This window comes from Musa acuminata, chromosome BXJ3-3, assembly GCF_036884655.1.
Source record: "Musa acuminata AAA Group cultivar baxijiao chromosome BXJ3-3, Cavendish_Baxijiao_AAA, whole genome shotgun sequence".
Classification (NCBI taxonomy): domain Eukaryota; kingdom Viridiplantae; phylum Streptophyta; class Magnoliopsida; order Zingiberales; family Musaceae; genus Musa; species Musa acuminata.
In genome coordinates, this window is record NC_088351.1 from 2,738,056 (window position 1) to 2,760,371 (window position 22,316).

Here is a 22,316-nt window from a genome sequence, read left to right on the forward strand (position 1 = left end):
ATAGACGGCAAACGTGGACGCACGGGTGGAACGGACGGTCGTGATCAGTCTTCTACTCTCTTTTATTTCCCCCATTTCCCCCTCCTTTCCACGCCCCTTCTTCTCCCTCTGCGGTTTCCTCGGCTCGCTCCACTCCCTCCTTGGCTAACTGCCCCCTCCTCCTTCCACAGACAGCTCCTCATCTTCTTCATCGCTGGAGAGTGATGGATAGAAGAGGAGGAGGAGGAGGAAGAGAGATGTTGCTGGGGAAGCGGCAGCGGCCTCCCATGAGGCGGACGACCAGCATGACCGAGTTCGCCGCCGACGTCGTCCTCACGGATGTCGAGGCCACGCAGGCTCCGTCCGACCATGAGAAGACTAGCGACGTCCTCCACCACCAGTGGAACCTGTGGATGGAGCCGCAGAGGGCGGCGGAGTTGCCCGCGCAGAGGAGGGCCTCCGGCGTCGCGAACTGGCTGGAGGCGCGGTACCATGGGAGCCTGGTGCTGTCGCCGCGTACTGGCGGGCACCGGAAGAACTCTTCCGACCTTGCCGTGGTGGAGACGGCGCCCTTCCTCAGGGCCTGCGGCCTCTGCAAACGCCGCCTTGGCCCCGGCCGGGACACGTTCATGTATAGGTACTGTTTCTGGTCCATCGATTTATATTTTTGCCCTAAAAATTCGTTTTTTATTGTTCTGGTTGATGTTTCTTGGTGAAAACTCGAGGACGAGCCTAACTGCACGCAGAGCTACTGCTGTCCATCATGCCTGCTTATCACCTCAAAATTCTCATCTTTCTTTAATGATTATTACGGGTTGACGATGATGTCCAAGTCGATGTATATTGCTGATAAAGTTTCTTCTTCTTTTCCATATCTTGGGGAAATTTAAACACAATTTCTTTGTTTATTTTTTCTCTGATTTATTCCTCGCCGTATCTTCTTCCATGAGGAATAACTATTTCGAGGTGCCGAGTTCATACACTATCTGGTTGGTGTGTGTTGTTGCTTGGTAAGCCTTTTGAAAGGCAAAGGTAGATCCAAACATGTAGAGAAGAAGGCTTTCACCATCTCGTGCACCTCACTGCTCCTCTAGTTAAATCCCTTTCCATCAATGCAGTCTTTATTGTTCAAGCCAATTGTTGCAGTCTCGGTTGTCTTTCTTGTCGCCTTATGATTGAAATTTGCTTTTGCTTGCACAGGGGTGATATTGCATTTTGCAGCCTCGAATGCCGACAGCAGCACATAAATCTGGAGGAGCGCAAGGAGAAATGCTCTCTGACTTCCATCAAGGATGCTGTTCCTGCAGCCAACGGCTCCGAGAATGCTGGCAATGGCGAAACAGTGGCAGCTGCATGAGATTTAGAGTTACTCTGCGGTTCTCAAGTTCCACCATTGGAGATGCCACAAGGCAAAGCTTATAGATCTATTTGGGTCCTACGGTTTTGACGCAGCCGTGCTGTCAGTAGAGGGAAATATAATGTGAAATTGATGCTTATGTAATTCCCAACCCCATATTTTTGGTTCTTATGAGAAGCAATGAAGGGGCTCTACACCACCACCATCATCTTCTGCTGCTTCTTCTTCTTCTTCTTCTTCTTGTATTGTGGTCTGGAAAGGAAACAGCTTGTTGAATCAAAAAGTGGGAATCATGTGAGTCAGATGATGCCCCATCCTTTTCCAGTGATTCCTGCTAGACATTTACACGCACATGAAAACAACTTCTACCTAAAATTGGAGCAAAGCAAATCTTGTTCCATTTGCAGGACCTGCACAGTGCTCGCATTTAGCTTTTCACTGGACTGAATCAGAATCAAGGTATAACTAGTTGCTGCGTATTGATGAATCATCTCTATGATGAAACCTCACTTCAACCCTGAATCATTGTGATGTTAGGCAACATGGCTAGTTATCGCAGACACAGTCATTGCAGAAGAAACCTTCCATGGTGTGGTCTGTCGGGGCCTACTTTCTGCATCGGCATTTTTCTCAGCTGTGACGTTGAATCTTAGGCTCACTTTCCTATGAGATCTGGAGGTGCAGCTTCTTCTCACCGTTCCAACTCCTCGGTCTGCATGCTCTGCACCAACTCACCGATCAACAATATTGCTGCAATGCGTATGGCGTACACAGTACAGATTCTAGATTTACAGATCTCTTTCCTCGTGGTGGGCCTATTATTTATGGCGAAGTAAGATCTAGCTGAGCAAAGATGTAGATTCCAGCCGAGGCATACAAGTAAGATGACAACTGGGCTAAATTAACAAAGCTCCAATTGGCCTAACCTTGAGAAAGGGGAACTCAGTGGAGTTTACAGAACTGTCATGGGGTGCTTTCAAAGGCATAGAATAATGGTTTCTCTCCTCTTGTCTGCTGATCAAAGCATATTCTGCACTTCAAACACTCGGGGAGATTAAGCTACATGACATAAGATATTATGGATGGCATTAATGGCCACTATTCTATTGCTCTGTGACAAAAGATATTGTGGAATCTTGTACCAGGCCAGGGTGATTAAGCCAAAGTTTTGAGTGTCAGATATCCAATAGCTTTCGCTGCATAAGCTGTCTCCCTTTGCACATCACAGCTTGCCGTGGATTAGGAAGCCATGTAATTTTTTCTATTAACTTAATCCTGATTAGACTTCATCATTAAGCTTGTCTACTGTTACAAAAAAACTATAGCTTCTTCCTTTGGGTTTTTATTGTAAGTTTCTTTTGCAGCTGCCAAGCTAATATCTTGTGTCACCACCCCATCTCCCACAAGGGATGCCCTAGTTGTGGTACTGGTACCACCATTCATTCAGTGTAAAATGGAGTTGTAGGATCTAGCTGTCCTGCAAATAATTGATCAAAAGCTGTTGGATTTGTGTTCTTTCTCACTATGTTGTTCTAGCAAGGACTAACACTCTTGTGCAGATTTTTCTCATCAACAGCACTGAGAACAGATATGAGATGATTTCACCGAACGAAGGTGTTTCCCAGCTCATAGAATTGCACTAATGACTGCAGAGCCGATTAACCTATGACCAACTGTTTGGTGGTTCAACTCTCTAGCTTGAAGTCTCAAGCTTTTTAGGGCAGCAAGGTGAATGTGATCTCCTACATGAATCAATCAACAAGTAGCGATAAATCTTGCATGATGGTAGGAGAAGTGTGGAAATCAAGCAGGGTGATCTTAATGCAAGAAACACTAGCCATGTGGTCCATCAGCTAACCATCATGCATGTCTCAAACAACATGAGCTGTGCTGATTGTGGTCCAGATAGATAGAGAAGATGGTGAGGGGAGATGGGAGGGGTGTGTGATACAGTCAAGGTGTTATTTTTGTATTCTAGTTGGTCCATGGGTTGGTCAATTGTTTCATCAGAATAGATTGATGACCAACCAAAACCAACTGAGAAAGGAGACAGCAGGGTGAAACACAATGCCTCTTCTATTTGGTGTAGAGGCAACCAGTGCCGTGCTGATGTGGTGGGCAAACAGGAGCCTCAGGACAAGCCTGCCGCCGACCTTCGATGCATGCATCCCTTCTCTGCTCAAAACCATCGAACGAGATGGCCATTAATGCATGACAAAGTGAGCCTGTGGAGCCTCCTGCTCCGAAGCCTGAACTAGTTGATTGATCTCCATGGTTGATGCAGCTCGAAGCCATCACTCCCTTTTCGTTAACTTGCACTGCTGAATTCCCAATGACAAGGTTTAGGATGAGCTGTGAATCTCAGCAAGGAGTAGCAGCCATGATGCCCTGTCTCAGGTCAACATGCTGTTTGTTAATGCTCAAGACAGATGATGCTGCTTGATGACATTGATGATCCCCACATGTTGAGGGTACCTAAAGAATCTGACACCCCAGCAATCTTATGAGTTGACACAGAAAAATTAAATCTCACTAAAACAGGATTAATATGTTGGAGAGATAGATCTCAAGATTAAGTGTGATAGATAGAAGGGGATGCAAGATGAACCTGGTAAGTTTCTTCTTATGATACCCACACATACATACATGCCTAATAACTAGAAAGATATTGGCGCTACAAACAATACAGGGATGAGAAAAGGCAGATTGATTCCTATGTATATGTCGATTAAGAAGATTAGAACATGATGACATGGGTTTGAAGGTGAGCAGAGTCCAAAAAATTGAGACTTGGAGAAATTATGTGCTAAGCAAAAAAATATTAATATCCGACCTGCCGGATTCGAACCAGCGACCTAAGGATTTAACTGTAAGATTCACCCTACTACAGTCCTCCGCTCTACCAACTGAGCTAAGGTCGGTTTGTTATTTAATGAAGGAGTATAATATATTTATCATCATAAAGACCTTCTTCTGGTCTCTCTAATCCATTAATTCTTCGTTGGATACAGAAGAAAACAACAGTATTCGTGTATATAGAGACTGACAAAGGTCAGCATACGTAGTCTTTCTCACTCCTACAAACACAAAGATTGTTTGGATTCCTTGTGGTTCATAGGAAGTTCCTTGGTTACCTGTCTCACGCACCAATCGTATATCTGAAGGCACAGTGGTTGTATATGTTAATGAAATGCGAGCCAATGTCGGAGTTCTCATTCTGCTTGGAAACTGACGTCAACGCACGTTCGCCGGAGCAGCATTGCCGTCGTACGTGTTGGTAGCGGCGCCTCCGTCGTCCACGGGCACGCTCGGGCAGCCGGCCATCCCCTGCACCTGCTCGTGCGGCACCATCGTCGGCAAATCCGCCGGCCCCATCGGGTGCTGCCATGCAACCAAAACAGCCTCGTTTATACTCGGGGTAGGTGGGTGGATGGGACGGCAGGTCGTCCGTCCGTCGAGGAGGCGTACCTGAATCAGCGGGTAGGGCGATGAGGGAATGAGGGCGGACAGGAACTCCGTGGAGGTGTACCCCTGGTGCCATGATGTATCGTGCTGGTTGCCGACGTGGCATCCAGCCGCGCCGGGGTCCAGCTGCAGGCCCATGCTCTGCGGCGCGATCGAGTCGTAGATCGCGTGTTCCCTGACACATCAGCATGCATCCGCCGTCAAAAGTCGATGCGTGTGTCCATCGCTCATGAGCGAGCAAAACCATTTTGAGTTGTACCTGAGGTCCATCAAATGATCGGATCCAACGAAGATCTGGTGGCTGGGGTTCGACGCTCCCTCCGGGACCCACTGCACCATCTCGTTCCCGTATGGGTTGGGCAGTCGTTCCTGCTGCGGCTGCAGGTACATCTGAACAAGAATCGAAGCGTGGCGCTTGCTTACATGCAAATATATCGAAGCGTGGGAAGAGATAAATGGGTGTGATGTTGGGCATGCTATTAATTACCTGCATGCTTGTAGTTGAGGGATCATACGGGGACAGATGATTACTCAGCAAATATTCCTGCAAGCGTAATGAATGAGAACCATTACTCCTCGGTAAACATTGCTCGTGAAAGGAAACAGCAAAGGAATGTGGACTGAACCTTTCTTGCCGTAACACGCTGCAATGCTTCCATGACGAACTTCTCGCATGACTCGAGATCAGTGATGGATGTGAAGCTAAGAGGATCAGGTTCAAAAAACCTGTTCATTCGGAAACAGCAAGGGGCCAATTCGATTACTCGGCAAAGGAGTGTGCCGATCAAGATCTTGTGAGTTGGGCAATACCTTAAGCGTTGCTCCATATGCTGTAGCTGTTGTTGATACCGACAAATCTCCTGTTGAAGCTCCTGCATGTAGATAAGAGATAGGATTACGCCGAGTTGAGTGGAGTGGAGAAATAAAAAGAAAGAGAATACGAGTTGTTTACCTCTGCGTTGGAGTTGACCACCCCAGGACTGATTGAATCGGAGAAGACAACACTGTGTTAGAACGAACCAGCAAGAAGTGAAAGCAAAACAAGGATTACATAGCATGAGAATTACTTGACGAGGGCAGCCGTGTCGTTCTCGCACTTGAGCTTTTTCAATGTGTTAATCACGAACTGCATGGATGGCAAGTGCACAACGCGTACGTGTATTACTCATATGATAGGGAGAAGTATGATAATCTAAGAGAGTTTTGAGATGTCTAACCTCTCGATTCTGGACCACCCTACATGCCAAAGCAAACAAATCAGTCTCATGCTCATCGAGAATGTTAACATGCAGGTAAGGTTTCTCGAAGATCGAAAAGGATTTATGGCTTACCCTCCCCTATCGTTCTCTGGGAGATTCACGTATCTAGCAAGTACGTCTTCGATCCTGAAAGAAAGAAGGAACAAATGTGTTCATGAATTGATATGTGTATTTGGACGTGATCAAAATAGAGGACCTTCTTCGTCCGGAGAAATGGCTGAGGCGTCCGGAGGGGGAGAACATGATGAGAGCGATGTCGATGTCGCACAGGACGGATAGCTCGTAGGCCTTCTTGATGAGGCCATTTCGACGCTTGGAGAAGGTCACCTGGCGATTGGTGTTGTTCTCTATCCTCTTTATCTGGAGCTTAACTCGACCCATGATCCAAGATAATCTGAGACACCAACAAAACAAGGAATTCCCGAGAAGGCCGCACGTCTCCAAGGGTGCCGTGACAGGAAAATAGCCCAGCAAATCAAAAAGAATACCAGAGGGAGAGAGAGAGAGAGAGAAGAGGGGATGGCTTTGCGAGAGATGTGGCGAGAGGACGAAGGAGAGAGATTTTAGATGCTGTTCTGCCGGGAAGCATTCCTCCCCCACAGCAACAACGGCTGGCTTCAAACTGAGAACTTCTCTTTCGCTACCCGTTCGACCGCCACCCTTCTTGCACCACCACTGATTGGAGCAGCAGTAGCCTGAACGGGTCCCAAGTCCCAAGTAAACGAATCCAATCATAGTGCAGGTACGTCAGACGAGTAATACTTTAGTGGTAAAATATTATTTCCCTACATTAACATCTAATATTATTCCTCTCTCCTCTTCCCTAATATAAATAATAAATGGGAATACATTAATTGTAATGAATTATATGTTTTAACTACATTTATAAGATACATGATATCAATTTTGCCGTAATTTCGATCAAATTTACGAAAGCTATGCACTAACTTCACGCATGCCACTTCCATCACCAAATCATTCAAGATGCTGGCTTCCATCTCTCTCTCTCTCTCTCTCTCTCTCTCTCTCTCTATATATATATATATATATATATATATATATATATATATATATATATATATATATAACTCGATCTATTCGATTAATCTCCCTTTTCTGCGCAAAAGATCATGCAACCTGCAACCCATGGATTGATTCCACGGTATTTTCGCAATATATTTCTAGCTAGACAGCAGCTGGAGAAGCTATAAGAAGCTGCGTTGAGCTCTCTTGTTCGACGTGTTCATAGCAAAGATGGCGACCACAGCACGCTTGTCTGGTGCTATTGCTGTTCTCGTCGTTCTCGGGAGCCTCTGTGGTCTTAGTCAACGTAAGTAGGCATGCTTCGGCTGTGAGCATCTGCCACCGCGTCGTTCTCCGTTCGATGAGCTTTCTTCCTTGTTTGCCTTTTTCTGCATAGGTGGTAGCGGAAGAAGTTCATAGGCTGGACGGTCAGCACTCGGTTGTGGTCTCCGCGGACGAAGAGAAGGGGACCAAAATAGTCATCATTCCATGCGTGAAAGAGTGCACTAAGAATGGCGAATATTGCTACTGTTGCATAGCTGCCAAAGACCCACAGTGTTATCAGCAACTGGTGCAGTGTCAAGCGAACTGCGAAAGGTGCGATCCCAAGTGTCCTCCCGCACCGCCGTCGTTGGAGACGCGTCCATGACGAAAATGGAGGACCGCCCTAGACTCTGTTACTCCGAGGGCCTTTGCTTTGGTCGATTCTGCTGTGTTAGCAACACTTATGACAATAAAAGCAATAACGTTTTTAGTTTTGATAGCAGATAAGATTTCCTAACTATACGAGAAAATCTCTTACTCTATTGAGAGGATTTCCTCAACTATACGGGAAAATATGAAAAATTATTTCTCCTAATATGTATAAATAGGAGAGAGACTGATATTAGAGTCATTTGCCTATAACAAACTCTTTTCTCGTTGTTCTCTCCTCCTCCGTGAGACTGTCTTCTCCACAGTCACTTTGCTCACTAGCACTGCTCTAGCTTTCCTCTTTTGCTGTAGCTATTGTAGCATCGTTGCAGCTTTCTTCTATGCTATACCTCTATTGCAGCTCAACTTCCTCCCGGTTTTTCGAGGATTTAGAATGGTTGTTAGCTTCTCCTTTCCGCCCTTAACGATGCTTAAGGGTCTTTAAGAATTGTGTTTGTTCTAAGATGCTTGTTCTAAGTAGACTGGTACGTGTTCCGAGAGTACACCTGCATCCGTTACTGTCTTCATGTCTGCTTCGAAGACAGCAACGTACATGATTCTCGCGTGCATGCATGTGAAGACAGATTTCAGTCGCAGAACCCAATGAATTCTTGGCCACCAACAAAATGGAAAATATTCTATATATACTCCACCCTCACTGCGATCAAGAAAGCAAACGAAGGAGAAAAAGATGACAATCTAAACGGAGACGCAGGCGGCAGATCTGAAGCTGAAATCAGTCACTATGTCTGCTCTGCAACCCTATGGATGCGAGTGCAAGTGATCCCCACAGCTACATAATGGAGCAGGCGTTCGGGTTGTCATCGCTGAATAGAGAGGTAAGCTGGTCCTCCGGCCTGACCACTTGGCTGGAGACTGCAATGACCTCCATATTCCTGACATACCCAGGGGGTGCCTTCTTGTCGTAGGTTGGGGCAACGTACGGGTGGGCAACCAGGCTGTAAGGAACGTAAGGCCAGAGCTCAGCCTTCTTCCCTGTGGATTGAACCCTCTTGATCACCTTGTGTGGCTCAACATAGCCCGTCACCGTCACCTTGTATTGCTTTCTGTTGATGTCCACCGACTGCACTCCTGGCAAGAACGGTGAGAACTGCATTAGAACATTGGTCGCACAGACAACTATCGGAGGAGAAGAAGATCGAACCTCTCATGGTGGAGAGCACATTTCTAACTTTCAGCTCACAGCCCTCGCAGTCCATCCTGACCTTGAGCTCCACCGTCTGAAACTGCTTCCTCTTCTTGTGCCTGCGGCCACTTCCCAGAAAGTTGGAGAAGCATTCCAGGGTGCCTCCCATGGTGCTTCTTTACAGCTGCTAGTTGGAGGCAGAGAGGTACCAAGAGCTTAAAGGAAAAGCTAGAATGGATGGTGATGAAAGAAAGCTTTGGGAGCGGTTGTATATTTGATCGGTAAAAATGGAAAGACAGGCTGCTGCTTTGCCTCCCGGCAATCACAAAGAAGGTCCCTGAAAAGGACCAGACACAGGTCTTCCTCGAAACGGAAACCACAAGCCACCAAACTACACTTGACGTGATCTCTAGGCAGCAGAGGAGAAAAGATCGAGCTCGATGAGTGGTGTCACCAGAAAAATAGCCGAAGAAGAAGAAGGAGAAGAAAAGAGAGAACCTCAACAAGATAGTTCACACAGCTAGCTCTTGATGTTGGTTCGTCCTCAGAGGACAAAGGAAGCTGCCATAGATGCCTTTCCTTGGCTGCAAGTTTGTTTCACATCGGCCCCTCCTTATATAGGCACCACCCACCGAAAAGACTCCTCTCACCAACCATAGGTTCCACTGCAACAGTGCACGCACAGTGTGTTTATTCTTGGGTTTGTGACCCTCCGTGACAGTGGAGATCCTCCGTCGTTTAGCTACAAGAAAGCTCTTGGAACTGTAAAAACCCTCGGAAGAATTCATCCAAAAGCACCCCCTCCCCATGCCCTGCATAGAAAACAGAAGGTAATAGCCGTGTGGTCCTTGCCAAGGACCATGTGGTTGCTCTGCGTCCATGCCATCAGCTCTCCGGAAGGTGACTGCTGCCCAACGCCTGTCCTTGTTTGTCTGATGGCACCTTTCCCTCAGGTCTTCGAAGCATGGAATTTTCCTTGTCCATACATCATCATAGAAGTAGGGAGTGGATTTATCAGTGTAAGCCGTCGACAAGCTGCCATGGCAGGCAACGATGTTCTGTAAACATATTGAACCACATCTCTGGTCGTGCAGAAACTTCAGGGAAACCAAGTGCTCTGGATCATTTGTGTAGGCATCATGTCATATGTAATTAAATATCTCGGTCACTGGAGATCTCCTGCTGCAATTCTTCTGATGCATTGACTGTTGCCTGTACCATTTTGCTGTGTGCAGGTGCTTTCGCTGTGTGCTTTCAGTGTGCAGAGTTTTGACCATACGCGAACGAGTGGAAGATTCTCAAAGCAGAGGCCAGAAAGCTGGGCTCACGAGAAATGTGGCATCACCATTAATGGATTAAGAATATAATGTCGCCACCTTTTACTTTGACTCGGGGCTTTCTTGATCTCCTCACAAAAGATTTCGGCAAGATGCCACACGCTGCATCTAGTTCAATCTTTCTTTGATGCATGAAAGCCTTCGTCTTCAAGGAAGTTGTTCCAGCTGCGTCCAACGCCGGCCACAAGTTGTGGTTCTTCCTAAAGCTTGGAATATTAGAACATGGCCTTAAACTCCTTCACTTCATCTTCTACTAGCACTTGAAATGCTTTCTTTCTGTCAAATTATCGACAGATGGTGCGGTGAAATGATCTCCTTCACGACAGGAGCATTATAAAAGCAGCAACAGAGTCGAAAGCTCATGGCAACTCATTCATAGCAGTCAAAGAACATTGCAACTGAATGCCTGCGGAAACCATGGCTGCTAAGTTGACGAGAACATGGCCTTGGACGCGGAGACAGAAGGCACAAAGCTATAAGATGGACCTCACACCACAGGTGGTAGGCCTCTGTATGATTCAATCATTGAACGGCAAATGCAATCATTGATACTGCCATCTCACAGCAAACTGATTTCATATCTCACAATTCAGGTAGAAAGATTACAATAGGAAACCTGAACCATGTAATAAAAGAATGAAGAGACGAATGCCTGATGAGACAGGAGATTAGTGGCATGGATATGACCCATCTACAATGAAATAATTTCATACACCTCAATAGATCTGCAAAACTCATGAGATATAGTTCTTGGTTCATGATATTATACTCATTAGAGATATCTCCTCATTCTTCTGTCCTCAGGAATTCACACTGCTCCAGTGCATCCATGAAACTTCTACTGACTGTTGCTGCTTGCTGCAGTACCTCTTGATCTTTCTATTCTCATCCTGTCTTGCTCTTTTTCTTTTCTGGAAGTTTCCTGGCTTGATTTTAAGGATTTCACACCTTATAGAAGAAGATTTGCAACCCAAAATTTTGACTAGGGACGGTAGCATCAACTCAGGTAAAGTTCATTCAGCATCCCAAGAGCCACCTATTGTTATGTTGCCTTTCTGAAATGCATAATAGTCGGTACATCACCATCCAGAGAGAAGCAAAAGATTGATGCTAAATGTGAACATGCATGTTTTTGCTAAAAGAATTTTATTCAAATGGAATGGCATTCGGATTACAAAAGCTTGTATCACCCGAATATCAAGTCTCTGAGGAACATCAAGATCACGGCACTTGCATCTCCTACTCTGATCGTAGTTCCAGAATAAAAACTTGTACTGTTTCATGTACACATTTTTCATGAAAACAAAGCTTCTTGTAGTTAGCTGGATCCTCACACATGATAAACAATTACACAATATACTATATCAAGACCTGGAGTACCGCAAGATCTGGTTCGACTTGATGTCGTCTCCTTGCCCCAGCTTGCATGGATAACCAGTCAGTGCATCTCTGGGTATTCAACATCATAATGTTGTGCCAAAATGATTCCGAGATACTTTCTGCACATGCACTCTATCCTTTCACAGAGAGCCATCATGTTTCTTATGATTGTGCAGCTTCTCGTGGCATTCTCAGCTACACAGAAAATCAACTTGACACTATGCAAGAAGTTGGAGGGCTTTCTATTTGCCACTTGACATCTCCACATGCGCCAAAAACTGTCGCAAGGACATAGTCATCTATGTATAATCCCTCTTCTTGCATTCGGTACATAAACTTTAAAGCTTCCTGGCAAAGCCCGTTTTTAGCATAACCTATGACCATCATCTTCCAAGAAACCAGATTCCGTTCTTGCATGGTATCAAAGACTCTCAAAGCATCTGAAGTGCAGCCACACCTCATGTACATATCAATCAGAGCACTGCCCACAAACACATTTGACAGACTGCTGGTCTTACTCACACAGGCATGGAGCCATTTACCAGAAGTGATAGCTTCCAGCTTCGAACAGGCTTTTAAAGCAGAAGAATAAGTGAAGGGGTTTGGTTCCACACCTTCCAATAACATATCATTCAAGAATTCCAGTGCCTCTGAGCCATGGCCAAGACTGGTGAGACCCGAGATAATTGCAGTCCATGAAATGACATCTTTTGCTGGCATAGCTTCTAAAACTCTTGCAGCGTAAGCATACTCCCCGTATTTACAATAGAACCAAATGAGCGTGCTCCCAATGTGAATGTTTCCAATGTCGGAATTCTTTATTATCTGTGCATGAACTTCTTTTCCAAGACATAAAGATCCTATGGAACCACAAGCACTAAGAATACTAACGACGGTAAGATTGTTAGCAAATACACGGCGCCTCTTCATCCTTCGAAATAAAAGAATGGCCTCCTCTCCGAGGCCACAACGTGAATAACCAGATATTAACGAAGTCCATGTGATTGTGTTTCTCTTCGGCATCATATCGAAGACTGTTCTAGCATCCAACACCTCATCACACCTTGCATACATGTTAACCAGAGAACTCCCAACATACACATCTTCTTTGAACTTTTTCTTCACTATAGCACCATGCAGCTGCTTCCCAAACCTCAACTCCTTCAGTTCTCCACAAGCCTTCAGGATACTGCAAACAGTGAACTCATTTGGAGAAAAACCCAGGTCCTGCATCTCCTGAAACATCGACAATGCTTCATATCCATGCCCACGTTGCACGTGAGACGTGATCATGGTAGTCCAAGTAACAACATCCTTGGAGGACATCCTAGCAAACACTCTAGAAGAACCGAGAAGATCACCGCACTCTGCATAAAAGTACACAAGTGCGCTGTCTACAATCTTGTTGCTCCAATTCCCTTTGACAACACAAGAATGAATCTGTCTCCCAAGTTCAAATTCCAATAAATTACCACATGACTTCAACAAGCAAACATACGTCAAGCTATTAGCCTCGACATGGCTTTCGATCAGTGCCTCGAACAGACGCAGAACTTCGTCGTCAAGGCCCATCTTAAGACACCCACTGATCATGGCAGTCCAAGAAACGACATTCCTTTTGGGCATTCCATCGAACAGCTTCCTGGCTGCGACCAGCTCACGGAATCTCACGTAAGCACTAATCAGGTTGTTAACGACGAACGTAACAGAGGCATCGGACGACCTGACGGCGGCCGCGTGCAAGCACTTGACAGCCTTCAAGTTGGAGCACGAGAGGAGGAGGGAAGAAAGTGTTCCGTGATCGAACCTGCGAACGACGGCGGCACCCCGCGAGCTGTCATCTGGGTCACGGGCGGCGGAATAAAAAGAGTCGGGGATTGGTTCGACGTCGGCAGCAAAAGAAGGGATTTCGGTGAGAAGACGTAACGATTTAGGCGGCAAGCTGTGCCGGCTACTCCTCTGAGAGGCGCTGCAACTTGCTGTGCGCTTGGTGGGGAGAAGAGGGTGCGGGTGGAGAAGGATGTGATAAGGTTGGAACAGAGGGATTTCGAGGGAGGGAGATGACAGCAGCATCGCTGGCGGGGTTTGCTCCGACACAAATTTGGCGCTCAACGGAGGAGAGTATTGAGGAGAGTATTGGTACACTACAACTGAATAAAACGAAGGCACAACATATATATATATATATATATATATATATATATATATATATATATATATATATATATAAGGATTTGACAGTTACTTTGACGGGCTTAATCCAGTCCAGCCCAGCCCAGCCCAGCCCAGCCCATCGATCTCTCGAGAACGCGTCCACGTCGCCGTGTCTAATCCAACTAAAACTTGTGCTGACTTTATTTGCCAGGTCACCAATCAGGTTCGAATGCCACCGTCATCGTCTCGATCTCTCGATACGTTTCCACCGCCATCCTCTCCGCGGCTCGCAACTTTACCTTCTCCATCGGCCCGCAGCCATGTTGTCCGTGCTTGTGGATGTCGTCTTCTTGGTGTTGCTGCTGAGACTGCTGGTTCTTCTCTTCTCCATGCGGTTCCTGCACCTGCTGCTGCTTTACCTGCTGATCTGCCTGGTGTCCATGATGGCTTCCGCCTCGATTCCCCTGAAGTAGGCAGGACCTCCGTTTCCAGATGCTGATGATTCTTCAGAGAGAGAGAGAGAGAGAGAGAGAGAGAGAGAGAGAGAGTGAAGGTAGGCTGATGAGACATCTGCCCTCTTTGTTGTTTAATGCTTAGCATGCGGTCTCTGTGGCTTTTGTCAGTGGGAAACGCTCCATTTATGGTCGTTTATTCTGAATGAATTCTCAATACACGATATATATAGTCTATTACTCGAGCTGTGGCATAGACGATTTGAGATCATCAAAGTTATGATCTACTAGTGAGGCGAGGCGTAACATCGAACGCTCGACAGTAAATAAGTTATGGTCCGTCAAGAACAATCTCTTCTTCCATCTAAGACACCAACTGCAGTCTTCAAATGAACTGCATGTCGAGTACATCATCAAAATAAGCTCGATCTCCCCAAAAGAAATCTCCAAACAAAACCCACAGCCAAAAAAAATTAAAATCCTGGAATTGAACCCGACGTGAATCGAACACGCAACCTTCTGATCTGGAGTCAGACGCGCTACCATTGCGCCACGGATCCTTGGGTGAAGATAATGTCAATCTTACATATATTTATAATATAATCATCATATTTCTCGATAAATATGAAATCATCATATAAAACATTTTAGATTTTCCAAGAAAAACATACGATACTTTTATGGAATGTATCAGATGACCCCATCATATCAAACATATCTCATGTACTGAGTCCTTCATTCACGCCAACACCTGAGCTCATCTCACTCCGATTTCCCCACCTCATTAACTGCAAACCTTTCATTGGCCCCATTTCAATCCACTTCCAAACGATAGCATTCAACTCATCATATCTCATCCTCGGGCCACACACGAAGAAGATGCAACAGAGCCTTCCGCTCATATGGCAGCGCCATTTATGAGGGCCTGCCTTCGCATCCAACACGCACCCGCCATTTTCTCCTCTCTTGCCATGTGAAAGCTTCTGATGATCCATCGTGGATCATGTGAAGAACGTCAAGATCACAGTCACCAGTCATTCAAGTCCCTTCCCAGTTGTGTCTTGATTCAGAGCTTATATGATACTGCTCTCCTGATGTCTCATTGACTCACTCCATCGCAATCGCTGGCATGAAGAAGCGCACTCCATCTTGGGGGGTGTGCCTTCTTGGTGCTCTCTTCTTGCTCTCGACCGTGTGCGCAGGACTACGGCCGAATCCAGGTAAAGCGTCGCAGGCTGCTCTATTCTTCTTCGCGTTCTTCCTCTGGTTAGAGACCGTGTTGCTTTCCGCAGATGCCATGACGGCGGCCTCCGATGACAGAGACAACCGAAGAAAAGCACAAAATGATCTGATATCAAAGGTATCATGCCTGCCGCAATGTCCACTGTCTCCCTCTCTGTTTGTTGGCATTTGGTGCTTCCGCAGAGAGATCTAATGGTGACGATGTTGTTCATGGTTGGCACGCAGGAAACCGGAGGAGATGGGATCCTCAAAGGACTCTACGCGACGGGTTCGAGCTTGCCGGACTGCTCGCACGCATGCGGGCCGTGCGTCCCGTGCAAAAGGGTGATGGTGATCTTCAAGTGCTCTCTCGCCGAGTCCTGCCCCGTCGGCTACCGATGCACCTGCGACGGCAAATACTACCACGTTCCTTCCAACTGATCGACACACACAGCTCTCCATGTATCCCCAATCTGCGCGGTGTAGCCAAGCTTCTCCGATGAACCCTGAGACATTGACGGAGTAGGAATTCCAGCTGCATGTCTCTGCTCTTCCATGTTGGTGTCTATATATGGAGCGTCGTGTAGCCTTCGGTACAAGATTCAGGTATGAAGGACCAAAAGTATACATGCACTGTACTGCGTAATCATCGCCAATGAGAACGGATCTGTTAGCATCGTCGAGGCCACTAGGCGTCTGTGCAAGTTGCTGTATTATTCTAAACAAGAACAAGAAATCGAATGCTTGAAGCGAAGCTGCCGGAGTCATTGAATCATCAGAAACGCTCCATCGATTGGTAGGATCAATAGCTATTTCGATCCGGCTTAAACAGGTTATTACAGCATTCTCACCATCGTACAGAAAGGAAATATATGGAAACCAAGAATTCATAGATCTTAATGTCTCTCTTACCTTCAAACGTGCTTTTTAAAGTTCATATGTTCCGAAAGAGTCTATGAATCAATGACCAATTGACCAAATGATACTTTATCATATTAGCGTTACGATTGGCCCGCTAAGTCTCCTTTACCTTCAGAGATATTTTTTGAAGCTCATATGCTCCAATAGAATAAAATCGTTTACATGTTCACATATAAGATACCATAGTAGATCAACTTGAATTGATGTGATATTCATATGTTAATTTTATAAATTATCTTGATAGTTGTAAGTCCACTTTATATTATATATTCATGTTAGTTAAAGTAATAGTTTTTTAAAAGAGCATAAAGCAATAACTTATTGCATTATAAATAATAAAAGATAAATTTATGATATACTTTGAGATTATAAATTAAGCTTTATGATTTTATAATTTAATCTCAAAACTTAGTGTGATCGACTGAATTATCATATCGTTGAAGATATTTTATAATAACACAATGGTAATTTTTTTTCTAAGAATGATAATTACTTTAATTGTTCAAAGCACGTCGAGATAAAGTACATATTATTAGAGAAAGATCTAAAAATAACAAGTGTTAGTTGAGACTTTAAGAACCACTTTAATGATTACTAATCTAAAGTATTTAAATAATATATTTTTAGAATGAAATTTGTAAGCAAATCATAAAGGATATGATAATTCATATTTAAATAGATGCTATTATTGATAATTTTTTCTACATAATTAAAGTTATTTATTTCTGTTATCATGTTTATATTTATTTTGTGATATGTTAATAGGATTGTCTTAACAATATAAATTACATAGATCATTATAAATTATATTAGGAAATGTTAATAGTATTACGATATATAAATGAGAGTATAACATTGGTGTCATATAACCATTACGACTATAGTTGGATTTAATATAGTATTATTATGCATATTAACTTATTTTAAAATCCATGATCATATATAAAATATTTTTTTAAAATTTTAAAATCTAATTAGTTAAAGTTATTTTCAAATAAAATTTTATTTTATTTATTTTAATTTTAAATTTCTTTTATGTCTCACCAATTAATGGTCGAAGTGAAAGTGTTAAATTATTTAGCTCTGTCAAATTATATAAGATATATTATATATTTAAATAAATTCTATGATAATTATTAGTTAATAGAAAGAAAGTTTAATTATGATAAAATTATTTAATAGATAATATTAATTCTTTAATAGATAATCTTAACAAGAGATATTCTTCTAATTAATATTCTAAACTCTTTACTCTCCTTTATTAAAAAAAAAAAATTAGTGTGAAACAAGAGATTATAAGTTTATTCTTAATCTCTAATATTGCGTATAACGATCCTCTAAATGATGATGTTCTTGTAGATCAGTTAAAGATTTTTCAAATAACATCAAAATATAAATATCATAAATTTAATTTATCATTATTTGATCTTAGATATTAAAATTTTTATGTAATAATAATAAAATCATGATTTTGATAGTTACATGTTCTTGCTTGCGCTATATTGCCGAGGTGCAAGACACACCAACTTCGCCGGAGAAGCTGGGTCAATGCCGTCGAAGGGTTTCGAGGCTGGGTCGCGTTCTTTGTTGGAGAAGCTACAAGAGGTGATCAACGTATTCGACCATGAATAATCTGCTCGGTTGTGAAAGCCCTGTCGCCGCCATCGCTCGACACAGTTTTGATCACCGCGATCGAGAGCAAGCACACAAAATCTAGACGATTTTGCGCTGCTCCAAATTTTTTTCGGGGTCAGTTCGTTTTCCGGTCATCGCGCGATGACACACCGGCATGCGTTCTTCAACTCAAAATTCTGGTCACCTCCGTTTATACCAAGGATGTGGAAGTGGGGCGTTTTTGGCCCAGTCGATCGTCCTGGTCACCGTCGGACGCGGTAAGCTCATGGGAACGAGTGCTTGATTCGATAGTCTGGTCACCGAGGTGACACTAAGAAACCACAATTTGGACGATTTTACACCGGTTAAAGTTTTTTGGGCCACCTTATCATCGGTTTAACATGCGGTAAGCTCACTGACATTTCTTCCTTGCGATTCTGATCACCGCCATTTCTTCCTTGAAGTTTGTTTTGGCATCAACAGTTTTAAATGCTGTAAGCTCACTGACTTAGGATTCTGATTCCACATTCTGGTCACCGGAAGTGAGACTAAGAAACCAAAATTTGGACGATTTTACACCGTTAAAATTTTTTTGGGCCACCTTATCATCCGTTTAACATGCGGTAAGCTCACCGGATTTCTTCCTTACGATTCTGATCACCGACACCACGTGACACCCGCGTGCGCTGCCGTGTCTTCTTTACGTCCTCCTGACGGCACGTACGACGCATGATGTGTTCTCGTTCACACGCTGCGTCCTCTCCGGGTTGGACGCCATGGCGAACAGGTAGACTTCGTGAACCCTTCCCCAGGAAAAGGATGGTCATCACATTGCAGGAACTCTGTTGCCATTGCGAGTACAACGATAAGTTCTCGTTGTCTTTTTGACTCGACGAGATCGATCTGTGACGTCCGAGCGTCGATCCGTCAGCTTCATGCTGCCTTCTGTCCTCAGTCTCTGCTTTTTGGTGGGGCAAAAAGGGTCGATCAGAACTCGTCCTCCCTTCTCAAGCATCAACTCCGCGTTTGTGTGATGGGATACCATGTCGGCCCGGCCATGCAAGCATCTTCCTTTACATGATTGACTTCAATCCCAGCAATAATTGAGGGGGGTGGGGAGGAGCTGCTGCTGCATGCCGTCTGTCATTGCTTCGAGTTCATTTCACGTTCGTTGCCTGCTGCTTCAGCTTCAGTGAAAAGATGCAGCCACTCTGTTCCAACACCAGCGAGTCCCAGTGCCGAGTTCATGCACTTCAAAGCCCCATCTCTTCAGCACGAAATCAACTACATTCATGGCTGCACCTACCACGGTGCGCCATAAGACTGTGGCCCGCAATGCTATGTTTCCTTTGAATGTATAACTTGATCGAGACAGGGATCGAGATGGCGAACTCTGCTTCTTCATATGTAACAAGAAGTGTTTCTGTATACTCATTCCTTCGTTGTTTCTTCATGCTTTGGTTGTCTCAATCCTACCTAACCCCATTCCTTAAAGAAGTCATATTTCTATTAGTTCCAATGTGTTTGACGAAATAACCCTTGTACGATGAAGTCATGCTCCCGTTGTTCGCGGTGTTCTACGACGAAAGCCCACCCAATTTTGAACTCCAAGATCTAATCTGATGCCCCACATCGTGCTTCCTATTCTTCTTCCATGTTTATCTACCCCAAGATAAACAAAGACCGATCAACATTTGTTTCGAAGCAAGAACTGGGGGCGGTCGATTCATCGAACATGTTGGCAGTGCTATACGATAGAAAAAGAAATCCGAAAGGCTTCGGAAACAAAGACCGAGAAGTAAACCCACCGTTTCTTCTTCCGGAGATTTTGATTCCTAGAGGGATGCACAGTGGACGAGGTCGCGGTCATCACATGCAGACAACCATGCCTTCTTGCTTGGGTATGCATATGTTCATACCAGCTTTGACCTTGTCCCGTCAACTTCGATGAAGGTAGGCAAAAGGCGAAAGGTCCGTAAAAGATGGAACTGAGAGAGAATGGAAGAAGTCGCTCCATAGATTGATTCCATTGTGCGCGTAAGAGCAGCGAGGTTGGACTACTCGGTTGCTGATGCCACCGATGGTTAAGTGCACGCATTGACGACTGCGAAGACTCGATAAAGCTCACACGAGCAGGAACTCGTTGTCTCGGCTGTTGGATCTCGTATCCAACGACAGATACTACACCATCTTTGCGGACGTGGAATGGCGCCGTGGATATTCTCTCTTCTTATCTGAGTTCGTCTATATAAGAGGTCGAGGGATTAAGATAGTTTCATCATAAATCTCTCATTCTTCCTCTCTTGTAGCGCATGTTGGATCAAGATCGAGGGTGTCTGAGCCGCGAGAAGAGGGATCTATTTGATCAGGTAACACCGGGTTGCAAGCTGCCTCTTTCATCCTCGATTCCTTGCCATTGCTTGACGTTGTTATCGGTAGAGAATGGGGTTCTTGATGGAGGATGTTCCTGAGGAGTTGCTGGTCGATATCATCAATAGATTGGAGCAAACTGCGGACAGGAATTCGGTTTCCCTCGCCTGCAAGCGCCTCTGCGCGATCGATGGAGAACAGAGGCACTTCTTAAAGGTCGGGAGCGGAGTGCATGCCGCGACCGAAGCCTTGACCTCGCTCTGCATGCGCTTCCCCAACATCAAGAAGCTCGAAATCGACTCCTCTGGTCGGAAGTCGAACCCGGCGAAGCAATTAACCAACGGTGGCCTCCTTCGGCTCCCTTCTTGTTGCCCGTCGCTGACGGAACTCACTCTGAGCTTCTGTTCATCCATCGACGATTCCGGCCTCGCCTTCCTTGCGTCGTGCCCGAATCTCAGATCCGTGGAGCTCAATTTTGCACCAGCAATCACTTGTGCTGGGATTCTATCGCTCGTCGTTGGGTGCAAGAATCTGTCCGCTCTTCATCTCAATCGCTGCAATAAAGTGAGCAGTGACGAATGGCTGGAGTACCTCGGCAAGTTTGGGAAGCTGGAGGACCTCTCGATCAAGAACTGCAGGGGTATCAGCGAGGACGATCTCATCAAACTGGGGCCTGGGTGGAGCAATCTGAAGCGATTGGAGGTCGAGGTGGACGCGTGCCACAGGCAGTCCAAGGTCTACGAGAGATCATCGGTGGACAAATGGGCGAGGCATCAGAGCCGCTACAAGAATCTGCGGGAGCTGCGGTTGGTCAACTGCAGCGTAGCTCCGGGGAGAGGGCTGTCGTGCTTGTTGGGGGGATGCGACGCTCTGGAGAGGCTTCGCTTGGACATGTGCGTGGGGTTGAAGGACACCGACATGGTGGCATTGGCCGGGAAGTCGAAGAACCTGAGAAGCATCTCGATTGGCCTCCATCCCCAGTACATGGCGCCTGTGCTGCTGAGCAATCCATTGAGACTGACCGACGAGAGCCTGAGGGCAATAGCCGCGGGGTGTTCGAAGCTGGAAGCCTTGGAGCTATCCTTCTCGGATGGGGAGTTCCCATCCTTGTCGTCTTGCTTCAGCCAGGGCGGCGCCCTGGCGATGATCCAGAGCTGTCCGATTCGTGTTCTGGCACTGGATGCTGCTTGCTTCTTCGACGACGGTGGGATGGAAGCCCTTGGTCGTGCTCCCTACCTGCAGACGCTGAAGCTTGCCGAGTGCCAGGGAGTGACGGATGTGGGGATGCAGCAGCTCCTCCGACGCTTTCCACGCCTAACTAGTCTGGAGCTCCGTAAATGCGTGGGGGTGACGGACTTGGGGTTGAAGCCGCTGATTGGTTCATGCAAACTGGAGTCACTGACGGTGCAAGGCTGCCCTCGGATATCGGAGGAAGGTGTCCGAGGGGCTGCAAGGACTGTCTCTTACGAGCAGGATTCGCCATGGATCCATTGAAGAATCATCATCAGGTGCTCGGTTCAACGGCAAGGAGGACTAGTAATTCTAGCAAAGACTGAGGCATCAAAGGCGACACCATTGACAGAGCCACTCGAAGCGAGCTGTACATGGTTTTTTTTCTTGGACATCGAAGTGGTACTTTGTATCTTTAGGCTTAGTGTTGCGGGTCATAGGGGCAGTGCCTACAGGAAATTGTTTGTTTTCATTTAAATTCATTGTGGCTTTAATGCGAAGAAAGGGTTCTTTTTCTCTCAACTTTTTTTTAAAGCAATTCTTTTCTCTCAACTTTGTAGCATCCAACAAAATAAGCAGTGGAGGTTGCTGTGAGCCAAAGTGCATGACCGCTTTCATAACTAATTGATGGTCAAGTCGATGACAGCCACTTTCATGCTCGACTGCTTTTATCATTGCCTGGGCACAATCTTATCCACAACGATGCCATACATC

General features: G+C 45.4%; 5 protein-coding genes and 2 non-coding genes across 8 annotated transcripts; 2 read left to right on the forward strand and 5 right to left on the reverse strand.

Moving 5' to 3' along the window:
- The first annotated feature begins 87 nt into the window (after positions 1-87).
- Positions 88-1,538, forward strand: LOC103976940 (FCS-Like Zinc finger 5). Its single transcript, XM_009392303.3, has 2 exons — positions 88-616; positions 1,180-1,538. Exons 1-2 carry the CDS (start codon positions 204-206, stop codon positions 1,334-1,336), a joined length of 570 nt encoding a protein of 189 aa, XP_009390578.2. The 5' UTR covers positions 88-203; the 3' UTR covers positions 1,337-1,538.
- A 2,625-nt stretch (positions 1,539-4,163) lies between these two features.
- Positions 4,164-4,257, reverse strand: TRNAY-GUA (transfer RNA tyrosine (anticodon GUA)). Its single transcript has 2 exons — positions 4,221-4,257; positions 4,164-4,199 (listed from the first exon to the last, which is right to left on the reverse strand). It is a non-coding gene; the product is annotated as a tRNA-Tyr (tRNA).
- A 313-nt stretch (positions 4,258-4,570) lies between these two features.
- On the reverse strand, positions 4,571-6,441 carry LOC103977346 (agamous-like MADS-box protein AGL104). The gene is made up of 11 exons (XM_018823208.2): positions 6,257-6,441; positions 6,133-6,186; positions 6,019-6,037; positions 5,869-5,927; positions 5,754-5,781; positions 5,612-5,673; positions 5,428-5,527; positions 5,289-5,345; positions 5,061-5,191; positions 4,805-4,976; positions 4,571-4,717 (listed from the first exon to the last, which is right to left on the reverse strand). The coding sequence occupies exons 1-11, from the start codon at positions 6,439-6,441 to the stop codon at positions 4,571-4,573; spliced, it is 1,014 nt and encodes a 337-aa protein (XP_018678753.2).
- Positions 6,442-8,242: 1,801 nt separating this feature from the next.
- Positions 8,243-10,085, reverse strand: LOC103976939 (heavy metal-associated isoprenylated plant protein 23-like). The gene is made up of 2 exons (XM_009392302.3): positions 8,942-10,085; positions 8,243-8,868 (listed from the first exon to the last, which is right to left on the reverse strand). The coding sequence occupies exons 1-2, from the start codon at positions 9,090-9,092 to the stop codon at positions 8,570-8,572; spliced, it is 450 nt and encodes a 149-aa protein (XP_009390577.2). The 5' UTR covers positions 9,093-10,085; the 3' UTR covers positions 8,243-8,569.
- Positions 10,086-10,812: 727 nt separating this feature from the next.
- LOC135633051 (pentatricopeptide repeat-containing protein At4g18520, chloroplastic-like) lies at positions 10,813-13,790 on the reverse strand. The gene has a single exon (XM_065142111.1). The coding sequence runs from the start codon at positions 13,711-13,713 to the stop codon at positions 11,848-11,850; it is 1,866 nt and encodes a 621-aa protein (XP_064998183.1). The 5' UTR covers positions 13,714-13,790; the 3' UTR covers positions 10,813-11,847.
- Positions 13,791-14,734: 944 nt separating this feature from the next.
- TRNAW-CCA (transfer RNA tryptophan (anticodon CCA)) lies at positions 14,735-14,806 on the reverse strand. Its single transcript has one exon. It is a non-coding gene; the product is annotated as a tRNA-Trp (tRNA).
- Positions 14,807-20,168: 5,362 nt separating this feature from the next.
- LOC135633160 (F-box/LRR-repeat protein 14-like) lies at positions 20,169-22,154 on the forward strand. Of its 2 annotated transcripts, XM_065142308.1 has the most exons (2): positions 20,170-20,371; positions 20,501-22,154. In XM_065142308.1, exon 2 carries the CDS (start codon positions 20,637-20,639, stop codon positions 21,864-21,866), a length of 1,230 nt encoding a protein of 409 aa, XP_064998380.1. In that variant the 5' UTR covers positions 20,170-20,371; positions 20,501-20,636; the 3' UTR covers positions 21,867-22,154. The 2 variants fall into 2 exon arrangements, with proteins under 2 accessions (XP_064998379.1, XP_064998380.1); XM_065142307.1 differs by having other exon boundaries at positions 20,169-22,154.
- The last annotated feature ends 162 nt before the right edge of the window (positions 22,155-22,316 follow it).

Excerpts from the sequence above, each read along its gene's own strand:
- LOC103976940 (XM_009392303.3), top strand. The coding sequence starts at position 204 with ATGGATAGAAGAGGAGGAGGAGGAGGAAGAGAGATGTTGCTGGGGAAG. Across the intron at positions 617-1,179 it reads CGGGACACGTTCATGTATAG|GGGTGATATTGCATTTTGCA; the intron begins GTACTGTTTCTG and ends TTGCTTGCACAG.
- LOC103977346 (XM_018823208.2), bottom strand. The coding sequence starts at position 6,441 with ATGGGTCGAGTTAAGCTCCAGATAAAGAGGATAGAGAACAACACCAAT. Across the intron at positions 5,782-5,868 it reads GACACGGCTGCCCTCGTCAA|TCCTGGGGTGGTCAACTCCA; the intron begins GTAATTCTCATG and ends CGATTCAATCAG. Across the intron at positions 5,674-5,753 it reads TGGTCAACTCCAACGCAGAG|GAGCTTCAACAGGAGATTTG; the intron begins GTAAACAACTCG and ends ATCTACATGCAG.
- LOC103976939 (XM_009392302.3), bottom strand. The coding sequence starts at position 9,092 with ATGGGAGGCACCCTGGAATGCTTCTCCAACTTTCTGGGAAGTGGCCGC. Across the intron at positions 8,869-8,941 it reads TGTGCTCTCCACCATGAGAG|GAGTGCAGTCGGTGGACATC; the intron begins GTTCGATCTTCT and ends CGTTCTTGCCAG.
- LOC135633051 (XM_065142111.1), bottom strand. The coding sequence starts at position 13,713 with ATGCTGCTGTCATCTCCCTCCCTCGAAATCCCTCTGTTCCAACCTTAT.
- LOC135633160 (XM_065142307.1), top strand. The coding sequence starts at position 20,445 with ATGGGGTTCTTGATGGAGGATGTTCCTGAGGAGTTGCTGGTCGATATC.